The sequence below is a fragment of the Salvia hispanica genome, chromosome 4 (genome assembly GCF_023119035.1).
Source record: "Salvia hispanica cultivar TCC Black 2014 chromosome 4, UniMelb_Shisp_WGS_1.0, whole genome shotgun sequence".
NCBI classification, from domain to species: domain Eukaryota; kingdom Viridiplantae; phylum Streptophyta; class Magnoliopsida; order Lamiales; family Lamiaceae; genus Salvia; species Salvia hispanica.
In genome coordinates, this window is record NC_062968.1 from 24,108,213 (window position 1) to 24,127,511 (window position 19,299).

At 33.0% G+C, this 19,299-nt stretch overlaps 1 protein-coding gene across 1 annotated transcript; it reads left to right on the plus strand.

Annotated features, from left to right (window-relative positions):
• The first annotated feature begins 8,230 nt into the window (after positions 1 to 8,230).
• Positions 8,231 to 11,220, plus strand: LOC125220724 (dof zinc finger protein DOF5.3-like). The gene is made up of 2 exons (XM_048122871.1): positions 8,231 to 8,295; positions 10,761 to 11,220. Exons 1-2 carry the CDS (start codon positions 8,231 to 8,233, stop codon positions 11,218 to 11,220), a joined length of 525 nt encoding a protein of 174 aa, XP_047978828.1.
• Positions 11,221 to 19,299: the final 8,079 nt, after the last annotated feature.

The following is a 19,299-nucleotide window of genomic DNA, read 5'->3' on the forward strand; positions in this document are numbered from 1 at the left end:
TTTTTTACGATTGATATATATAAAAATTGAATTTCGTCAGAATTCTTACAAAATAATTTAAATAGAGGCAACCATGATCAATTCAATGTTTTAAAATATTTAGGAGAGAAAATTTTACTATCACTAATGTTTTAAAATATTTTAGGAGAGAGAGAATTGATTTCTATTAGTACTAATTTAGTAATGAAATAAGTAAAGCCATAAATTAATTAATAATGATATAATTACTCTTATTTATTTTATTTAATAATTTGATGTCAATTTCCACATTATTAAATTAACATAGTTCATTAGTTGGAAAATGAAACTATTTGTAGTTTTTTTTTTCTTTGCCACAAGATAATTAGCTAGAGGGAGTAGTAAGCTCTGTTTATCATAGGAGTCCTCAATATTCAACAAACATTTGAGACTTTTAGAAACTAAATTAACTCAACTAACTAGAGTACACCCAATCATATTGACTCGATCCATTAGTTTGTGGGCCATTAATACTAAATTCGTCTTGCAAGACTTGAGATATGGGCCATTTGCTCTTTCTTCTAGTAATTGAGTTTCATTGATCACTATTATTTTCTTAGATTGTTTATTTTTAAATTTACAAGTTTCTATTATTCAATAGGTTATTCAATTTATTACTCTATTTTGAAATATATGTGTAGAATATTACTATTAATTTCATTGTCAATGTAGTGATTTTACATGTTCAATTCGTGCCACTATTTTTAGTTTGACCACTATTTAAGTAATTGAGTTTCATCGATCACTATTATTTTCTTAGTTTGTTTATTTTTAAATTTTAGGTAAACACTTTAAATTTATAAGTTTCTATTTATTCAATAGGTTATTCGATTTATTACTCTATTTTGAAATATATATGTAGCATCTTAGGAAGAATATTACTATTAATTTCATTGTACGTAAATGTAGTGATTTTACATGTTCGTGCCACTATTTTTAGTTTTGATATTAGCTCAATTTGTATTACAACTCATACACACATGTTTTGAAAATTCGATTTTATTAACTTATGTATGAATCTTTATTTTTTTATCACAAACTTAATATGTTCCGGCAATATTCCACCAAAGTGTTTGTATACACTGTAAACATAAATTCGAAAGCTTTATGATCAATGTATAATCGTAAAATGGAAGCGATATTCGATTTTCTACCTCTTTTACTTACTTTACCACACCCAAAAAACTGATGAAAATGTTAATTAGTATACATCTTTGGAGAATGAAATTAATCATTCCCATAAGATTGTTGGGGTTTGGGTTTAGAGTTTAACGAAATGGGATAAAAACCCAATTAATTCTTATAACACTATGTAGCTCCCATTTAAGTTATTGGTGAGTCATTAATGACTTTGATGAACCGAAGCTCATCTAATTAATAACTAATTAATTATACTCGTTTCATTAAATCCTCTTGAATTCTCTTTCCATCCCAGCAAAACTAGTTTGAATTTGATTGCAATTTTATATTTTTGGAATCTTTAATCAACAATGAGACTATTGACACAAAATGTTTAGCCCTAGGTGGCACATGACCCTCATAACAAACATCTCTCCAATTAGGTACACCAATCACATCTTATCAAATTATGGGCCTTCTTTGCATGCCCATTTCTAGCTAAGAACCAACCACATGCAACCCTTAAGTCTAAGTAGCTGTAAGAGAGATAAAAGATTGTAATATGTAGTAACATATTTAAAAGTGTAATGGCCAAAATTGGTCCTGAACATATGGTCATTTTACCTTTTTGGTCCTAAACATTATCTTTTGAGTTTTTTGGTCCTGAACATATGGAAATTTGATCATTTTGGTCATCCGTCAACATTTCCGTTAAAAATTAACGGTCAACTGATTTAATGCCAAATTTGACCAAATTAAACTTTTAATTCTGATTTTTTACTTACTAATTATTTTTATTTTTATGGCCACGACTGTCCTCCAGGAATTCGTCCCCTTCTCGCCCGCGGCTTACGCAGGCAGCGCCACCGTGGTCTGTGCAGCACTGTTTCTACCTCTGCTCATCGCCATCAAAGAAGAATCCAAAACTTGGAGAGATCAGATCAGATTCAGAAGAAAGAGCCCATAACTCCTCCCCAAATAACCATACAAAATCCGGATAAAGAGGAAGAGAAATCAACAACCAAAGCATCTTTTTTCACTCGCACATTCTTGAATAAGCCCGAGAGAGAGGAAGACTACACAATACTCCAAGCCCTCTTGAGCACCGACATGATTGTCCTGTTTGTTGCAACCTTCTGCGGTCAACCTCAGGCAGATTGGGGAATCGCCTCGGTGAGCTTGCCACTAAATCGTCTACCGATTCTAAGACCCACTCCGACGATATGCTGGACATCTCACGCGCCTTCACTGATTTCTCCGCTTGCTCCAGCGACATCTCCGGCGAGCTTCAGCGCCTCGCAACTCTCCCGGATCCTACTCTCAGTCAAGCCACGACCTCTGACCACAACCAGGAGCCTTGTTCCGGTTTCCTACAGAGAGAAATGTTTTTTACGGAGATAATCGAGAGCATCTAGCCGGAGGACCTCCAACCAACCGTCAAGCTCTGTGTCGACGGATTGCAGTCTTCTTCAATTGCAGTCAAGAGGTCGGCGACGGCTAAATTGCAGTAACTGGCGAAAAATCAGGCCGATAATTGGAGGTGGTGATTGGGGTTTAGAATATTTATAAAAATAATTAGGGAATTAGTTAGGGAAGAAAAACTCAGAATTAAAAGTTTAATTTGGTCAAAATCGGGATTAAACCTGTTGACCGTTAGTTTTTAATAGAAATGTTGACGGAGGACCAAAATGATCAAATTTCTATATGTTCAGGACCAAAAAATCCAAAAGATAATGTTTAGGACCAAAAAGGTAAAATGATCCTATGTTCAGGACCAATTTTGGCCTTTACTCCATTTAAAATGGACTCTATGACATGTCACACTAGTTCAATATGCACAATCTCTTTCTACAACTAGTGAGGTGAGATATCAAGGATAGGGTGGGTCACAAACAAACGGTCGTGTCTCTCTCCCACAGCTTATTGCCGACGGCACGCCACTGCTGATTATATGACGAATAGACGATACCGGTTCTTTTAATGCCAACGTTGTTATAACAAAAGTAACCATGAAGTATATAAATTTTTTAATTAGTTTGATATGATGTCTATATATCTATGTGACTACGATCTAGGAGCGACGTCAATCCATATATTTCATTATACATGTTACAATTACAATGAAAGAGCATATATATATATAGGCAAAAAGTACCGGACTCTGATTGGATTGGCCCTAAATACATTTCAGATGTCGTGAACTAATTCACTTTCCTTTCAGTCTCCATGCTCCATCAGATGTTGGTCTACCAACCGTCATTGTAAGCATCTCTATCTTCTTTATGTTGGAACATTTTAATATGGTCCAACATAATAGTCTAAAGATTATATAATATTTATAACTATTTATTGATTGACCCGATTACGTGATCTACTAATGTTATATAACTTATAGGGTCAAACGATTATCTATGAAAGTATGAGGACTATTGTGCAGATACTACTTTGGATAACTTTAATTTTGTTATGGGTGAAATTAAAGTTATAATAAAGTTAGGGACTTATTCTCTAAAGGATGGCCAAAGCTTCCCTTATTTGCTAATTATATTTTTTTCCTGCAATTTGCACTTTGATAGATTGATATTTATGTTAGAAATATATATATCGATATCATTTTCAAGTGTATAAAAAAGAAGGTGCCAAAATTGAGCTTAAGTGGCTATATTGATGGATAAGAATGTGATAGTTTCGAGTTTGAACATTGTTGGAAATCGTGTAGCCTTTACACGGGCAAACTCTTGCTATTACAAAATAACCAAAAACTAGAAGGTAAATAAAACAAAAGAAATACAATAAAAGAACAAGATGCAAACTATAGTCTTCTTCAAGTCGAGTCGAGGTATCCCTCTCTCCGCAAGACGAGATACGCCCCGGCTAGTGCTCACGGATTGGTGTAACGTCCCCAAAGATGAAACGAATTTCCTCCTACCGAGTTGAAGCACCTCAAACTCGTAGGCTCCGACAAACTTGAATTGGAGGCGAGAACCGAGCTATGCAATGCTCCTAAGATGTGAACTAGAATGTTTTAGAGAGAAGAGAGAATGATTGTTGGTTGTGTGTTCTCTACTCCAAAACACTCACTATTTATAGGGTAGGAGAGCCTACATGAAGAGTCTTGGCATTAAGGCTCACCATAATGCATTTGGAGGTTACCACAAGATGAAAGGCCAAAGGCCTAGCCTTTCCAAATTTCCCACATGTTTTTTTTTTCTTACAAACCCCCACATTGGTTAGAGCGCTGCAAGCTCAAACCAACACTAGACACAAATGCATGTATGCAGACTCTTTGCTCAGTTCTCGAGAAACGATACTGTCTTTGGAGAGGTAACTTGTGGTTTTGAACCTTCCATAGTCAACACTATCGGACATACCGACGGGCTAGTGGACGAGATGCCTTGAACTATTCCTCCTTGGTGTATGCCTAGTCAATAGCATCAACACAATATTGTCTCAACTCCATCAGTTCTCACGTTTGTGTCGTTTCGGCCGTGGAACACCTCTTTGGAATTCGTAAGTGACTCACACACACGAAGCGGCCCCACTTCTCACTTACATGTGATTCTCTCATATGAGTATCCTGCCATACTGCATCTCCTTGAGATTTCAAGAATCATTAGAAGTCAAAAGACTTAGCCTCTTACCACGTGCAGGTTACAACACTCAATGCTTTCTAAAGAATGGGCGAAGATAAAAATCTTTTGAGTGTTACAACTAGATTTGTATAGCTTTGTTTCCCATTGAACCAATCCCATGGGATCTCCAATCGTATGGTTGGGTTACCACTATACTCATCTTTTAAGATGTGGTTTTCAGTCTCATTCCTTTTAGCAATTTATGCATTTGATCACGGTTTAAACCTTTTGTTAATGGATCCGCTATGTTATCCACTGACTTAACATAGTCAACTGCGATAACACCACTTGTGATCAACTGCCTTACGGTATTATGTCGTCGACGAATGTGTCGAGACTTACCATTATAGAAGCCACTGTGTGCTCTACCTATAGCGGCTTTGCTATCACAGTGTATCACTACTGTGGGCACTGGCTTCTTCCAACATGGAATACATTCTAGGAAATTTCTGAGCCACTCGGCTTCTTCCCCTGCTTTATCCAATGCGATAAACTCGGATTCCATGGTGGAGCGAGCAATACACGTCTGTTTCGCTGACTTCCACGAAACAGCACCACCCCCCACAGTGAACACATACCCACTCGTCGAAAATGAGTCTTTTGAATCAGAGATCCAATTTGCGTCACAGTACCCTTCAAGTACTTGGGGATATCTTGTGTAGTGCAGTCCAAAGTCAATAGTATACTTCAAGTATCTCAAAACTCTGCACAGAGCTCTCCAATGTTCCTTGCTTGGATTGCTCGTGAATCGGCTCAACTTGTTCACCGTACAAGCAAGATCTGGTCTAGTACAGTTCGTGATAAACATCAAACTTCCTATAACCTTTGCATACTCTTCTTGAGCAACAGGCTCACCCATATTCTTGCTTAGATGGACATTGAGCTCCAAAGGAGTCTTTGCTGGCTTACAATCAAACGAGTTGAATTTCTTAAGCATTTTCTCAACATAATGAGATTGCGTTAAGGCAATTCCCTCATTAGTCCTCAAAATTTTGATTCCGAGAATCACATCAGCTAGACCCATATCTTTCATATCGAAATTTCTTTTCAACATGTTTTTTGTCTCGTTAATAATGGCACTATTGCTGCCCATTATCAACATATCATCAACATAAAGACACACAATAACAAACCCGTTATCTGTGTTCTTAATGTAAACACACTTATCACACTCGTTGATAGTGAATCCATTTGTCAACATTACATTGTCAAACTTCAAGTGCCATTGCAACGGCGCTTGCTTCAATCCATAGAGAGACTTTACCAATTTGCATACCTTGCGTTCTTGCCCGGGCACAACAAACCCTTCAGGTTGCTCCATGTATATCTCTTCTTCCAAATCACCATTCAGAAACGCAGTTTTCACATCCATTTGGTGAATCTCAAGATTGTGCAACGCAGCAATCGCAAGAAGCACCCGAATGGAAGCTATTCTCGTAACAGGTGAGTAAGTATCAAAGAAGTCATGCCCTTCTTTCTGTTTAAAGCCTTTGACTACTAGGCGAGCTTTGTACTTGTCTACAGTACCATCGGGTTTATATTTCTTTTTCAGAATCCACTTGCATCCTAAGGCCTTGCAGCCTTCCGGCAAGTCTACTAACACCCATGTGTTATTTAGCATGATGGATTCCATTTCACTGTTGATAGCTTCTAGCCACCACACTGCGTCTTGGCCAGACAGTGCTTCTGATAGTGACTTTGGTTCACTATCCAACATAAAAGTTATGAAGTCTGGACCAAAAGTCTTAGCAAATCTAACTGTTTTACCACGTCTTGGTTCTACATCCTCAGGACTTGCCCTCGTCACTTTTGGAGAATTAGAACTACTGGTTTCATCCACCATTCTTTCACTAGAACGATCATCTTGCTTCTTGCAAGGAAACACATTCTCAAAGAATACAACATTCCTTGACTCAATTACTGTTCCTTCAGCTACATCAGGTATAGCTGACTTATGAACTAAGAAGCGACATGCGCTACTGTTCAATGCATATCCAATAAAGATACAATCGACTGTTTTAGGGCCAATTGCAACTTGTTTTGGAGGTGGCACTTGTACCTTTGCTAAACACCCCCACACTTTGAGGTATGTATATGAAGGTTTCTTTCCCTTCCATAATTCATAAGGAGTCACATCCCTATTTTTGAGTGGAATCTTGTTCAAGATGTAATTTGCAGTTAGCAAAGCTTCCCTCCACATGTTCTGGGGTAAACCTGATTGATTCGGTACACGGCCACCAGTGGCCATTACATTAAGTTTGAACAAGCCATTGGAAAGATAACTTTTTCCAAGGAAAGTGCCAAACTTAGATAATATAAACTTGTCAGAATCAAACACTAGCTTAAAGCCATGACTAACAAGCAAACTACTAGAAACAAGATTTTTGCGGATGTCTGGGACATGCAGCACATCCTTCAGCTTCAGCTCACGACCAGATGTCATTAAGAGCTTCACTTCTCCCATGCCAACGACTTCAGACGAGTCTTGGTTTCCCATGTGGAGCTTCTTCCCTACGACTTGCTTGTAGGTCGAAAATTGGCTACGATCAGAGCACACATGCACAGTAGCTCCGGTGTCAACAAATCAAGCCTTCGGATTGTCAACATGGTTCACTTCAGAAACCACCGCAGCCAGGTCATCATCGTTGAAGTCTCTCTCGACCATGTGAGCACTCTTCTTGAATTTCATCCTTTTAGGCTTTCGGTAGTCCTTCGCCATGTGGCCCGGCTTATCACAATTGAAGCAGTTGCCTTCAAACTTTCGGACAGCAGCTACCTTCCCCTTGCCCTTGTCATTTTCCCTTGGGCGGGGACGCTTGGAAGATCCTCCCTTCTCCATCAGATTTGCCTTGGCATGTTCAGGCCCTCCTGACTTCTGATGGTACCGCCTATTATCCTCTTCTACACGAAGACGGACAATCAGGTCTTCTGGCTTCATCTCCTTTCTCTTGTGCTTTAGGTAGTTCTTGAAATCTGTCCAGCACGGAGGAAGCTTCTCGATCATTGATGCAACAACAAACTGGTCTGGCAAGGCCATCCCTTCAGCGTGGACATCATGGATAATGATTTGCAATTCTTCAGCTTGCTCTACCACAGAGCGAGAGTCCACCATCATGTAGTCCAGAAATTTTGCGACTACAAATTTCTTTGTACCGGCGTCCTCAACGCGATACTTCTTGTCAAGAGCCTCCCACAAAGCTTTGGAGGTCTTAGCCCCGGCAAAGATGGAATAGAGACTATCCCCCAAGCCGTTCAAGATATTGTTCTTGCACAAGAAATCTCCTTGATGCCAAACATCATAGGCAGCCCGAACATTAAAGTCCGTCTCCTCCTCAGGTACAGCAGGAGCATCCTCCTTGAGGAAATTAGCAACACCCAACGTAGTTAGGTAAAACAACATCTTTTGTTGCCAACGTTTGAAATCCAGGCCCTTAAATTTTTCGGGCTTGTCAGCTTGAGTCATGACCCTTGAGGTCGAAATAGGTGCCATCGTTGAGGTGTTAGCGGATGCAGAAGACGATCCAATGTTGTTGTTTCCGTTCCCTCCAGCTTCGGTCGACATGATTTCGGCAAGAGTACACTATCTCGTCTTGCGATTGTTGGAAATCGTGTAGCCTTTACACGGGCAAACTCTTGCTATTACAAAATAACCAAAAACTAGAAGGTAAATAAAACAAAAGAAATACAATAAAAGAACAAGATGCAAACTATAGTCTTCTTCAAGTCGAGTCGAGGTATCCCTCTCTCCGCAAGACGAGATACGCCCCGGCTAGTGCTCACGGATTGGTGTAACGTCCCCAAAGATGAAACGACTTTCCTCCTACCGAGTTGAAGCACCTCAAACTCGTAGGCTCCGACGAACTTGAATTGGAGGCGAGAACCGAGCTATGCAATGCTCCTAAGATGTGAACTAGAATGCTTTAGAGAGAAGAGAGAATGATTGTTGGTTGTGTGTTCTCTACTCCAAAACACTCACTATTTATAGGGTAAGAGAGCCTACATGAAGAGTCTTGGCATTATAGGCCAAAAGCCTAGCCTTTCCAAATTTCCCACATGTTTTTTTTTTTTTTTCTTACAATCAACATCTACTAACTGATTAACTATTGAATGTGTGACAATCTTTTGTTGATTTGTAGGAGTAATTCGTTGGTGTGCTCATTATAAACTATAAATATATACATTTTTATAAATATAATGTCTCAAATAGTAAGAAATAGTATTTAAGTAAATTCCAAATTATTGACTTTTATATAAAAAAATATCACGCATTCATATTTACGTACTTAAAATTTAAATGTAGCCCATAATTGGATGTCACTTTGTATATTTTTTATTTTATTTTCAATGTAAGATGTGCTCTATTATTTAAAAGAATGATGTCATTTTCTTTTAATTAATTAAATATGGAAATTTTCTTTAAGTATTATGGTTGCTTTGTGTCATGTCATTTATAAAAGAAAATGCATATTGGCATTCAACAAGTTTCATGTTAATAGATTATTATTCTATTATGTTATTAATCGAATCGATCTATTACTCATGCATAGTCGAGATTGAGGAGTCGTAAATGGATGATAGACATTTTTTTATGTAAATAGTTTAATTTTTTAAATTAATAAATAATTTTAAAGTTCAAAACATGATTTATAATAAAATTTTATTTTTAAGATTAAAAGTGATATTTTCCATATATACCACAATACCACTAGCTAGTTGGTACACTATTTTAGATTTTCCTAGTCACCTTTCGGTCACACTTGTTTTCTTCCCATTGTTTCTTTGTCAAAAATTTTATACAATGGAAATATTTCATACTCAGGGTATATGATTTGTTTAAAAATAATGTTAATTAGGGGTGTAGGGTTTACCTTATAAATAAACGTAGAGTAATCAGTAATCACTACATTATTAATTATAGTTTAGTACTCCCTCCGTCCGCGATTAAGAGTCTCATTTCTAAATGGCACGAGTTTTAAGAAATATTAAGAAAAGTGAGTGGAAGAAAATTAGTGGAAAATGAGTCTCACTTGTATATATTAGTTTTAAATGATATGTGAGTGGAATGAGTTAGTGGAATGTGGAGTCTCTTTACCATTTATGGTAAATATGAACCGAGACTCTTATTCGTGGACGGATAAAAATGGAAAAACGGGACTCTTATTCGTGGACGGAGGGAGTATAGTATAGTGTTATAAATCTAACTTATAAAAAATTTAGAGCTTCAATTAAATTTCCGTTCACAATTTCATCATTTCTATTGTACTTCATAGTGTGTAAATTTATTTCAATTTTTGCCAACCAACTCACTTTAGGACAAAAGAGTACTATTACTGAACTGCAGTCTCACAATTCTCCACCAATATTTTAAAATGTTTGCCACACATACATTATCTAAGACTTAATTACATTTGCCTCTATATAGCAAAAATAATTACACTAAAAATGTCACTTAATTGCAAGACCAAAAATACATTTGAACCAATCATACAAACAGTATACTATAACAAAAAAAAAAAGTCTCATATGCATATTTTGCACACTATTACCCTATCACCAAATCACCCTTTGCTTAAATTGTAACTAGTATCTGCCCGAAAATCAACCATAGACGTCATCGACAGCAAGTTAACAATAACGTCTACTCATAAACTACCAAATCACTGCCAGATTTTTGAATTGCGAACCAATTCAAACTTCATGATTTTTCTGACTGATTTTTAAAATTACAAAACAGACTAGAATTCGACCGAACTCCACGTTTTTTCAACAGTAAAATACACAAGCCAACCAATAATAAGATACTACTAGTGACAAACAAACAATATATACTCAAAACTAAGAGTTTTGTTCTCACATGCACATTTCCACACCACCACTACCCTACACACCATCTCCTATCTCTATATATAATAAACCAACACACATCCAAAAACACAATTACAAACAAACAAACATAATGCCACCTTCATCATCATCATCATCATCATCAAGCTTCAACCACCACACCAAGCCCCCATTGCTAATCAGCAAATGGCGGCCGAGCAACGACGTCGTCGCGGCCGCCCCGAGCTGCCCTCGATGCTTCTCCTCCAACACCAAATTCTGCTACTACAACAACTACAGCGTCTCCCAGCCTCGCTACTTCTGCAAGTCCTGCCGCCGCTACTGGACCCGCGGCGGCTCCCTCCGCAACGTCCCCGTCGGCGGCTCCTGCCGCAAATCCCGCCGCCCCACCCCTCCCCCCGCCGCCCCTCCAACTCCGGAGGCCTCTGTCTCTGCGCCGGCCGCGGAGAATTTTGAGATGTTTCCGGAATTGGAGGGGTTTGAATGGCCGCCGCCGTTGGTGGAGGGATTTGAGGAGGTGTTTTGGAGCGGCGGCGATCGTAGGAGAATGTCGTACGAGGATTTGATGAGTGACAATTGGGATCTGTCGGCTTATGATCATTTTTAGGTGTAACGTTTTATTTTATTTTAGTTTTTGTTGGTGGTGTAGTTTGCTTGAATTCTTCATTTGTCTCTATGTGTTAAGGTGTGAATTTGCTTGGAGTTTGTTTTTTTCTTTTTTTTGAGAAATGCTGATCAAAGTACGTAATTTACATTCATAATGGAATGGTTTATTAAGTAAAAATATATGATTTCAAGGTTTTCTATTGTTTAGCTTAATTGGGGTTGTTTTTGGTGAATTATAATTAAGAAAATCATTAAATTTTCTCAAATTTTGGTTATTTTCGAAGTTTGGATTTGTTCCGATGAACTACATGGATTATATTGTTGATATTTTTCAAGATTAAATATTCTTTTAATTTGGTCGAAAATCGGAATTAAACCCGTTGACCATTAGTTTTTAACGGAACAGTTAGTCCAGGACCAAAATGATCAAATTTCCATATGTTCAGGACCAAAAAATCCAAAAGATAATGTTTATGACCAAAAACGTAAAATGATCATATGTTCAGGACCAAAAAATCCAAAAGATAATGTTTAGGACCAAAAACGTAAAATGATCATATGTTCAGGACCAAAAGATCCAAAAGATAATGTTTATGACCAAAAACGTAAAATGACCATATGCTCAGGACCAATTTTGGCCTTTACTCTAAATAAATTCAAAGTTCATGATTTTTCTAGCTAAGTTTCAAGTTTCAATGTTGAGGGTACGATACTTAATTTCAACACAATGCACGTAGGATAGTTTTAAACTTTCGCCTGCAATTTCATACCAATTCAATCTCAGACAACTTAAAGACAAATTACTCTTGAGCAACTGAAACCCCTAGCATTTCATATTACGGCATATTGAGACATTTCACTTCTGAAACCCAAAACGATGGTATTTCACAACTTTCTCATTAAAATTTATTTTGAAATCAAAACACAAATTAAATTACATAATTTTAATAAATCATCGAAATACTATTATACTATCCATAACCACACATTTCAAGTACGAGTGGTTGTACTACAATTAAATAAACTAGATTCAAAACAGAGCATGAGTGAAGTCCAATATTAATTATATGTACAGATATGCTCTTTGCCGCATTATTTATATGTAAGTAAAGTATAGTACTTTATTAAGTATTTCAAGAGAAAAATAGAAGAAATTTCATAGGGAATCACCACTTAGAAACCGTGTTGGGCTCTCCAAATATTCATGGACCAAATTAATTTCAATAATTAATGGGCCCCATTACTTCTATAGTAGTGTGACTTAAAAGAGAATAAAATGATACCAAACAATGAAATAAATTATGACGAATAAATAAATAAGTGAATTGAAATACAAAATTTCATCGAAAATACATTTTTTTTCCATATATAACATATGTAAAGTAATTGTAATGAAGACAAGAAGGTGGAATGTTGATAGTGGTTTGGTAGAAAAATCAAGAATCACATAACTCACAACCTTAAGTGGGGCTAAATTTATTGTTCATTGATTATCTGCAAGGACCAACATTTATTTTGTATCAAAGCTCCAAATTATTGGACTATATTTTTTAAAATATTCGATGCAGATTATGAATTTCAAGCGACTCAAAAATAAAGATACATGGACTACGTAGTGTAGCCCAAGCCCAATATTGGGCAATAGCATTTGCAATTCAAAGGAAGTATTTATAGAGATTTAAGATCCAATTGTTTCAGTTTATATGATTAATTTTGATTTATTTAGTGTTTTTTAATTTAAAATTTATAATACTCAATTTTATATTATTATAGAAAAAATCTAGAATTCACATTTTTGAAATATTTCAATTGTCATATCGAAATATGGAGAATACTTTTTTACAGAGTTATAATTGAGAATTTCTCGTCAAAGCTACAAAAAGTATAATTGAGACTATAATTTTTTTGAAAAAATGAAACCAAAGACTGTACAAAAAGTAAATCAAAATTGAAATTAAAACTTTAAAGTACTGAAAATTCTGTTTAGTTTATGATTTTCAAGAAATATTTGGTTGAAGTTTAAATAATAAATTTTAAATTTAGGCAATAATGATAGTAGTATAAAATAATGTTGAATTTAATTATTTCTCGAAATTCAATTACTCAAAGTCAATTATTTCTCGAAAGTAAATTATATTCATAAGTATTTCCTAAATTAGGTAAAAAAAAAAAGCCTTTTCGATTCATTTTGATCAGTTTTATGTAAAACTAGTATATCCCCTGCGCGTTGCGCAGCTAAGAAAATTCGTAGTAAATCATATAATTCGTGCGAGATATGAATAAAAGAAATTATTTAACACACTTTGTGCCCAAAAGTTTTGCACCAACTTAATTGGGACAAAGGGAGTACAATATTTAAGAATACAATATTTAAGAATACATATTTTCTTATAAATTTATAAGAAAAACATACTCTCTTTAGTTAAGACTAAGAAGATTATTTTAAGATTTCATACCAAAAAATTATGTACCAATTTAGTTTGTACAAACAGAGTACAATAATTAAGAGAATCTAAAGTGTTAGTGCATCCCCCAGCGCGTGGCCACGCAGCTGACGACTTTTCTATAATATTCCATACACCCACTCGTTAATTATACATATATGTATATTATTTATATAATTTCTCATGTATTTTACATCTCTTATATACACATACACACTTTGTGAATAGTTTAATAATTTTACTATCTATGTTATTTTTTCGTATAATTATAAAAAATAATAACTATAGTTTATAATAAAATGAAGAGTGGTATTAATGATCATGGTCAATCTAATAATAACTATATGTTATAATAAAATAAAGAGTGCTATTAAACTTTAGGGAAATTAGAAGTTAATATCGAATAATTTGATTTGGGTTTATAAAAGAATAAATAAATAGATGAAATATGAATTTTAGTCTGAATAAATTAGAAGATGTTACAACTATACAATGAATTTTAGGTAATTAATTGTAGGTATAGTTATTGATGTTTTAAATAATCTATTGAGTAATAGTCTGATATATTGAATAATTACTAAAAATTAGTATTTTATTATGATGGATGGTAAAAAGAAAATATAATTTTTGAAAATGCGAGAAGCACATGTTCTTAACTCATCTATTTAATATTTTAAATCTTTATTTTTTCGTATAATTATAAAAAATAATAACTATAGTTTATAATAAAATGAAGAGTGGTATTAATGATCATGGTCAATCTAATAATAACTATATGTTATAATAAAATAAAGAGTGCTATTAAACTTTAGGGAAATTAGAAGTTAATATCGAATAATTTGATTTGGGTTTATAAAAGAATAAATAAATAGATGAAATATGAATTTTAGTCTGAATAAATTAGAAGATGTTACAACTATACAATGAATTTTAGGTAATTAATTGTAGGTATAGTTATTGATGTTTTAAATAATCTATTGAGTAATAGTCTGATATATTGAATAATTACTAAAAATTAGTATTTTATTATGATGGATGGTAAAAAGAAAATATAATTTTTGAAAATGCGAGAAGCACATGTTCTTAACTCATCTATTTAATATTTTAAATCTATATAGTTAATATTTTATATTTCATATAAAATATTACATAGAAAAAAAGATATTGCAGAATGTTGTTAAATTGTAAACTATGTTACTAAGTCGGTACTACAACCTAACCCTATGGATTACTAAACCCTTTGGAGGTGGATTTAACTTCGATCACATAGCGAACGCTATTTTATTGAGTTGGTACTATACCCTAACCTCATGTATAACTAAACCCTTGGATTGTTGGATTTACACTTCAGCCCCGGCGCGATGCGCAACTGACGATATTTTTTGTAATTAAATAAGTACATAATCATGTATTATTGATACATGTGAACTTTAGATTCGAATCGTTATATGCTCCATCCATCTAATGAAATATTGTCCAAATATTCAATCCCAGGACGATGCACTATTTTATTAATTGAATAAGTATATATTTTTAATAACGTTACATTTTGATATCACTATATATTATTAAGATTAATTTTTTATCCACAAAAAAAAAACAATTAATGATTTAAATGAATAGAGAAAAAGAGCTCGATATTTTAATTGGAATGAGAAACATGGTTAAGTGTATTAATAGAAGAAAGAAAGTTTTCAGAAAAGATAAAAGTATCATCTTATTTGGGGCAAACTAAAAAGAAAAATGTGTCATCTTAAGTATGTGATAAAATTTACTAAAACTAATACTCCTACATGGCCATAATCAAAATTTTAAAACTAATACACCTACGTGGCCATAATTAAAACTTTAAAACTAATACCTTTAATTACTAAAACTAATATTCCTACATGACTATAATTAACATTTACTAAGACTAATACCTTCAATTTACTAAAACTAATACTTCTACACAACCACAAATTAAATTTAAAATTATCATTTATTAATTCAAGTGGGGTTTAGTTAATCCTTAATTATTTTTGGCCCAAAACATGTTAGCCTAGCCCAAATTCACTTTTAGGGTTGCATTATTCACTATATATATCTTCTTCGGTTCAGGATGTCTCTTCTTGTTCTCTGAAAGTGGTGGCTGGCAATTTTCCAGCCAAATCTTTTCGCTCCAAAGATATTGCGACTGGGCAGGTTGGGCAGATTTGATATAGTTTCCGTTAGGTACATTACTTCTTCGGCTGCTCTTGGACCATATGTCGAAGTTTTTCGGCTGGTAGGAATTTTGGCATTGGTTTGTGTTGGATTTGTACAAATCAATTAGATTTGAGATCATCTCGATCAATAGTTCGGGATGTGTATTTGGCTCACCTCCATTGGAGGTTTCTTGTTGGTTTCCTGCTCTGATACCATCTTGAAGATGGTAATCGAGAGAGATGTAGAAAGATTAGATAGGCATATTGTTGTAGAAAGAAAAGAGAATGTATTTCTTGTTGTTTTTTCTTATCAATGATATGCTCATCACCCTTATTTATAGGGATGTTTGAGACTTTTCAACTACAACAAATAAGAAACTTGGAACTTTACATTCTAGGAACTCTTCAAATAATTAATGTATCCTAGGAACTCCACTATAATAAATAGTGGGGGACAATTTATTTCTTCATTTTCCAACAAATACTGAAAGTAATAATGACAATTGAATTTACAGCTCTGTGGGGTCCTCAACTATTCATTTACTTGTACTTCAACCGGTTTTTGGACATTTTATATACTCCTATAACTATAGATACTTGTTTGGAGATGGTAGAAGTATTTGAGAATTGTAGATAGTACAATGAATTAATGATATAATAAGTTTGAATTTTTTTTATACGTTGTATATGCTAATTTTCTTGCATTTAATTATACTATAATATGATTTTTACGTAACAAATTATTTTACACATCTCCATAATGTTACAATTTTATGTGTATCCATGTTAATATATGGAGTAAAATGTTACTCAAAATTAATCTAGTTAATTTATTTAAACATAAAATATAAAATCATGATTTTAAAGTAGAGTCGTAGAGAGAGGAAAACTATAAGATGGTAAAGAGAGATTATATTAATAGATCATTTGTATATGTAGGTTGTTTATTTATGTTCTCCCATTTTATAAAAATATATAAAGAAAATTCTGCAAATTGATTTGATTTCTTTGAAAATTGATAACTACTATTAATTATTAATTGGTCAAAAGACATAAAAGCAATTTTTTGGAAGTAATTCTTGTAACCATTGGTTAACAGATTAGTTGGATGTGAAGTATTAAAATTTTGGGAAATAAAGAACATGTCATTCTCATCATGCATGGTGAATAAATTTTTTAAAAAATGAGAAATAATAAAATTGAAGAAATATTACATGTAGAGAGCTATAGATATTTTTTTTTTAATAGAACTATAGCAAATATGATCTCAAATTGTAGAGGATAAAAAAATATGAATTTCGGTATAATTTTTTTATTTATTTCATTTAATATATAAAGATATTTGAATAATAAATAAAATATTTATTGGCCTATGAAATTGTAATAGATGGCATAATCTCACTGCTCAGTAAAATAAATGGAGAGAGAGAACACTTAATCTTATTTATATCCGATGGTTAAAAAAGTGTGATCTGAAGTATTAAAATTTTGAAAAATAAAGAACATGTCATTCTCATAATCCATGGTGAATATGAGTGAAATGAAAAAAAGAACATGCATTCTCATCATCCAACCTTCTCAATTCTGAAAATGAAATGTATATCTATTTGATACACGTTAATGTATATGTAATTCAGTACCTTCAAAACTAATTAATACTATATGGTTAGATGACTACATGGAGTATAAACAGAGATAAATAGATAAAAAAAAAGTTTATAAAATAGATACAAACATTCTAGAAACTAATTAAGTTTTAAAAATTTTATTAATTGAGTACATTGTTAGACAGCTATACAAGTAGAATCAAAATGTTTTCAATTAAGTTTCAGTGAATTACTAATTCCAGCTCTTAATACTTATTATGTTTCTAAAAAATTTTAATACATAGTATAATATATTAATTCAAACTAACGTATTATGGTTTAGATTTTAAGAATTCCATAATTTTTATTTTAATTATTTACTTATCAAAAGATTATTTTTAAAATTTTTAAAATTTTGAAGATTTAATAAACCTATATAGTTAACACTCAACAAAGAAAAAAAAATATCTATTATTTTTACTTGGGTTTATCATTAGTCACATCAAATATCCGAACATTAATCATAATATTCATGTTGTTAAATAAATATAGATATAATTATGTAAATAGAGTAGTAGGAAAGGAAAAATAATTAAAATTTGTTGCTATATGCTATTATCAACAAAACTTGCGATATATAAGAATATTTGATCTGATATGATTTGATTTTTCTAATTTGATTTTGTCATTGTCTTGTGCGAGATAATAAGTCCTAATTGGATCAAATTAAGTATTGATTTTGTTATTGGTTGAGTTCAGTCCTAAGTATTATTTGATAAATTTTTTATTTTATTGATTAGTAAATCTTGAAATTGTAAATACATTTTTGTTTATATAACTTTTTATTGATTATTAAATCTTGAAATTGTAAATACATTTTTGTTTATATAACTTTTTTCTCTGTATTCTTGATTATTTGCATTTCCTGTAATGAGTCTTGTCCCTCGATGTTTATACGTCTGGATTCAAGTTTCTGTATTTGGAAGCTCGTCTATTGATGTTTATGCATCTTACTTTGTGGTTACTGGTCTATTACTTCAGTATTGATAATGATATATGACTGTGTTTCAAAACTGTGATTGAATTAGTTGAGTCACATCATTTTACCAAGTGTTTAATGTTATTGTCTTTTTTATTTTTCACAAAGCATAGAAGGTATTGTACTTACATTCCCATTTTGCCTCTTCAGCTTGATGTGTGTATTTATTATATCTCTCTTTTGCACCTAACCTGATTGTTGTGATTGATTTAACATAAATGTCAGTTTTTAATTATCAGGATTAATGTAATATACTGTTGGGTAATTTGATGAAGCCTTTCCACCCAAAAAAAAATATTTTTCTTACTTCCGATGCTTTCTCTGTGATGCAGAAACTACACCATTGGAATAGAGAAGAAGTTGAAGTTCATGTCATAGATCAAGTTTCATTCAAGAAATGGTAATCTTCATAGATTAAAAAATCATGAATAAAACCTAAATAAAATGCAAATGTATACATTGAGCCAAATTGATTAAATTTATACTATGTTAGTATGTGGAACGATTTTTAATTTACATGACCATACCTGATATAAAGTACATAGCATTACACATAGTTTACAAATATTTACTTGTTTTCTTAATTAATTTTTGACAATATTTAATAAACTATTTAAACGATTAAAATCTAAAAAATAGTTTGATTAATACCATCATTATGATCTAATTAATGTATATTTTTTGGAGTATTTGAAAATGCCATCAATATTAATTACCTAATAATCTTATGTTTAATCAATTAATGTACACTAAACAATAATAAAATTATTAATGAAGGAGTGAGACGGTAGGTCAGACCAACAACATATATAACAGTATAGGTCT

Excerpts from the sequence above, each read along its gene's own strand:
- LOC125220724 (XM_048122871.1), top strand. The coding sequence starts at position 8,231 with ATGACCCTTGAGGTCGAAATAGGTGCCATCGTTGAGGTGTTAGCGGAT. Across the intron at positions 8,296-10,760 it reads GATGCAGAAGACGATCCAAT|CTTCAACCACCACACCAAGC; the intron begins GTTGTTGTTTCC and ends ATCATCATCAAG.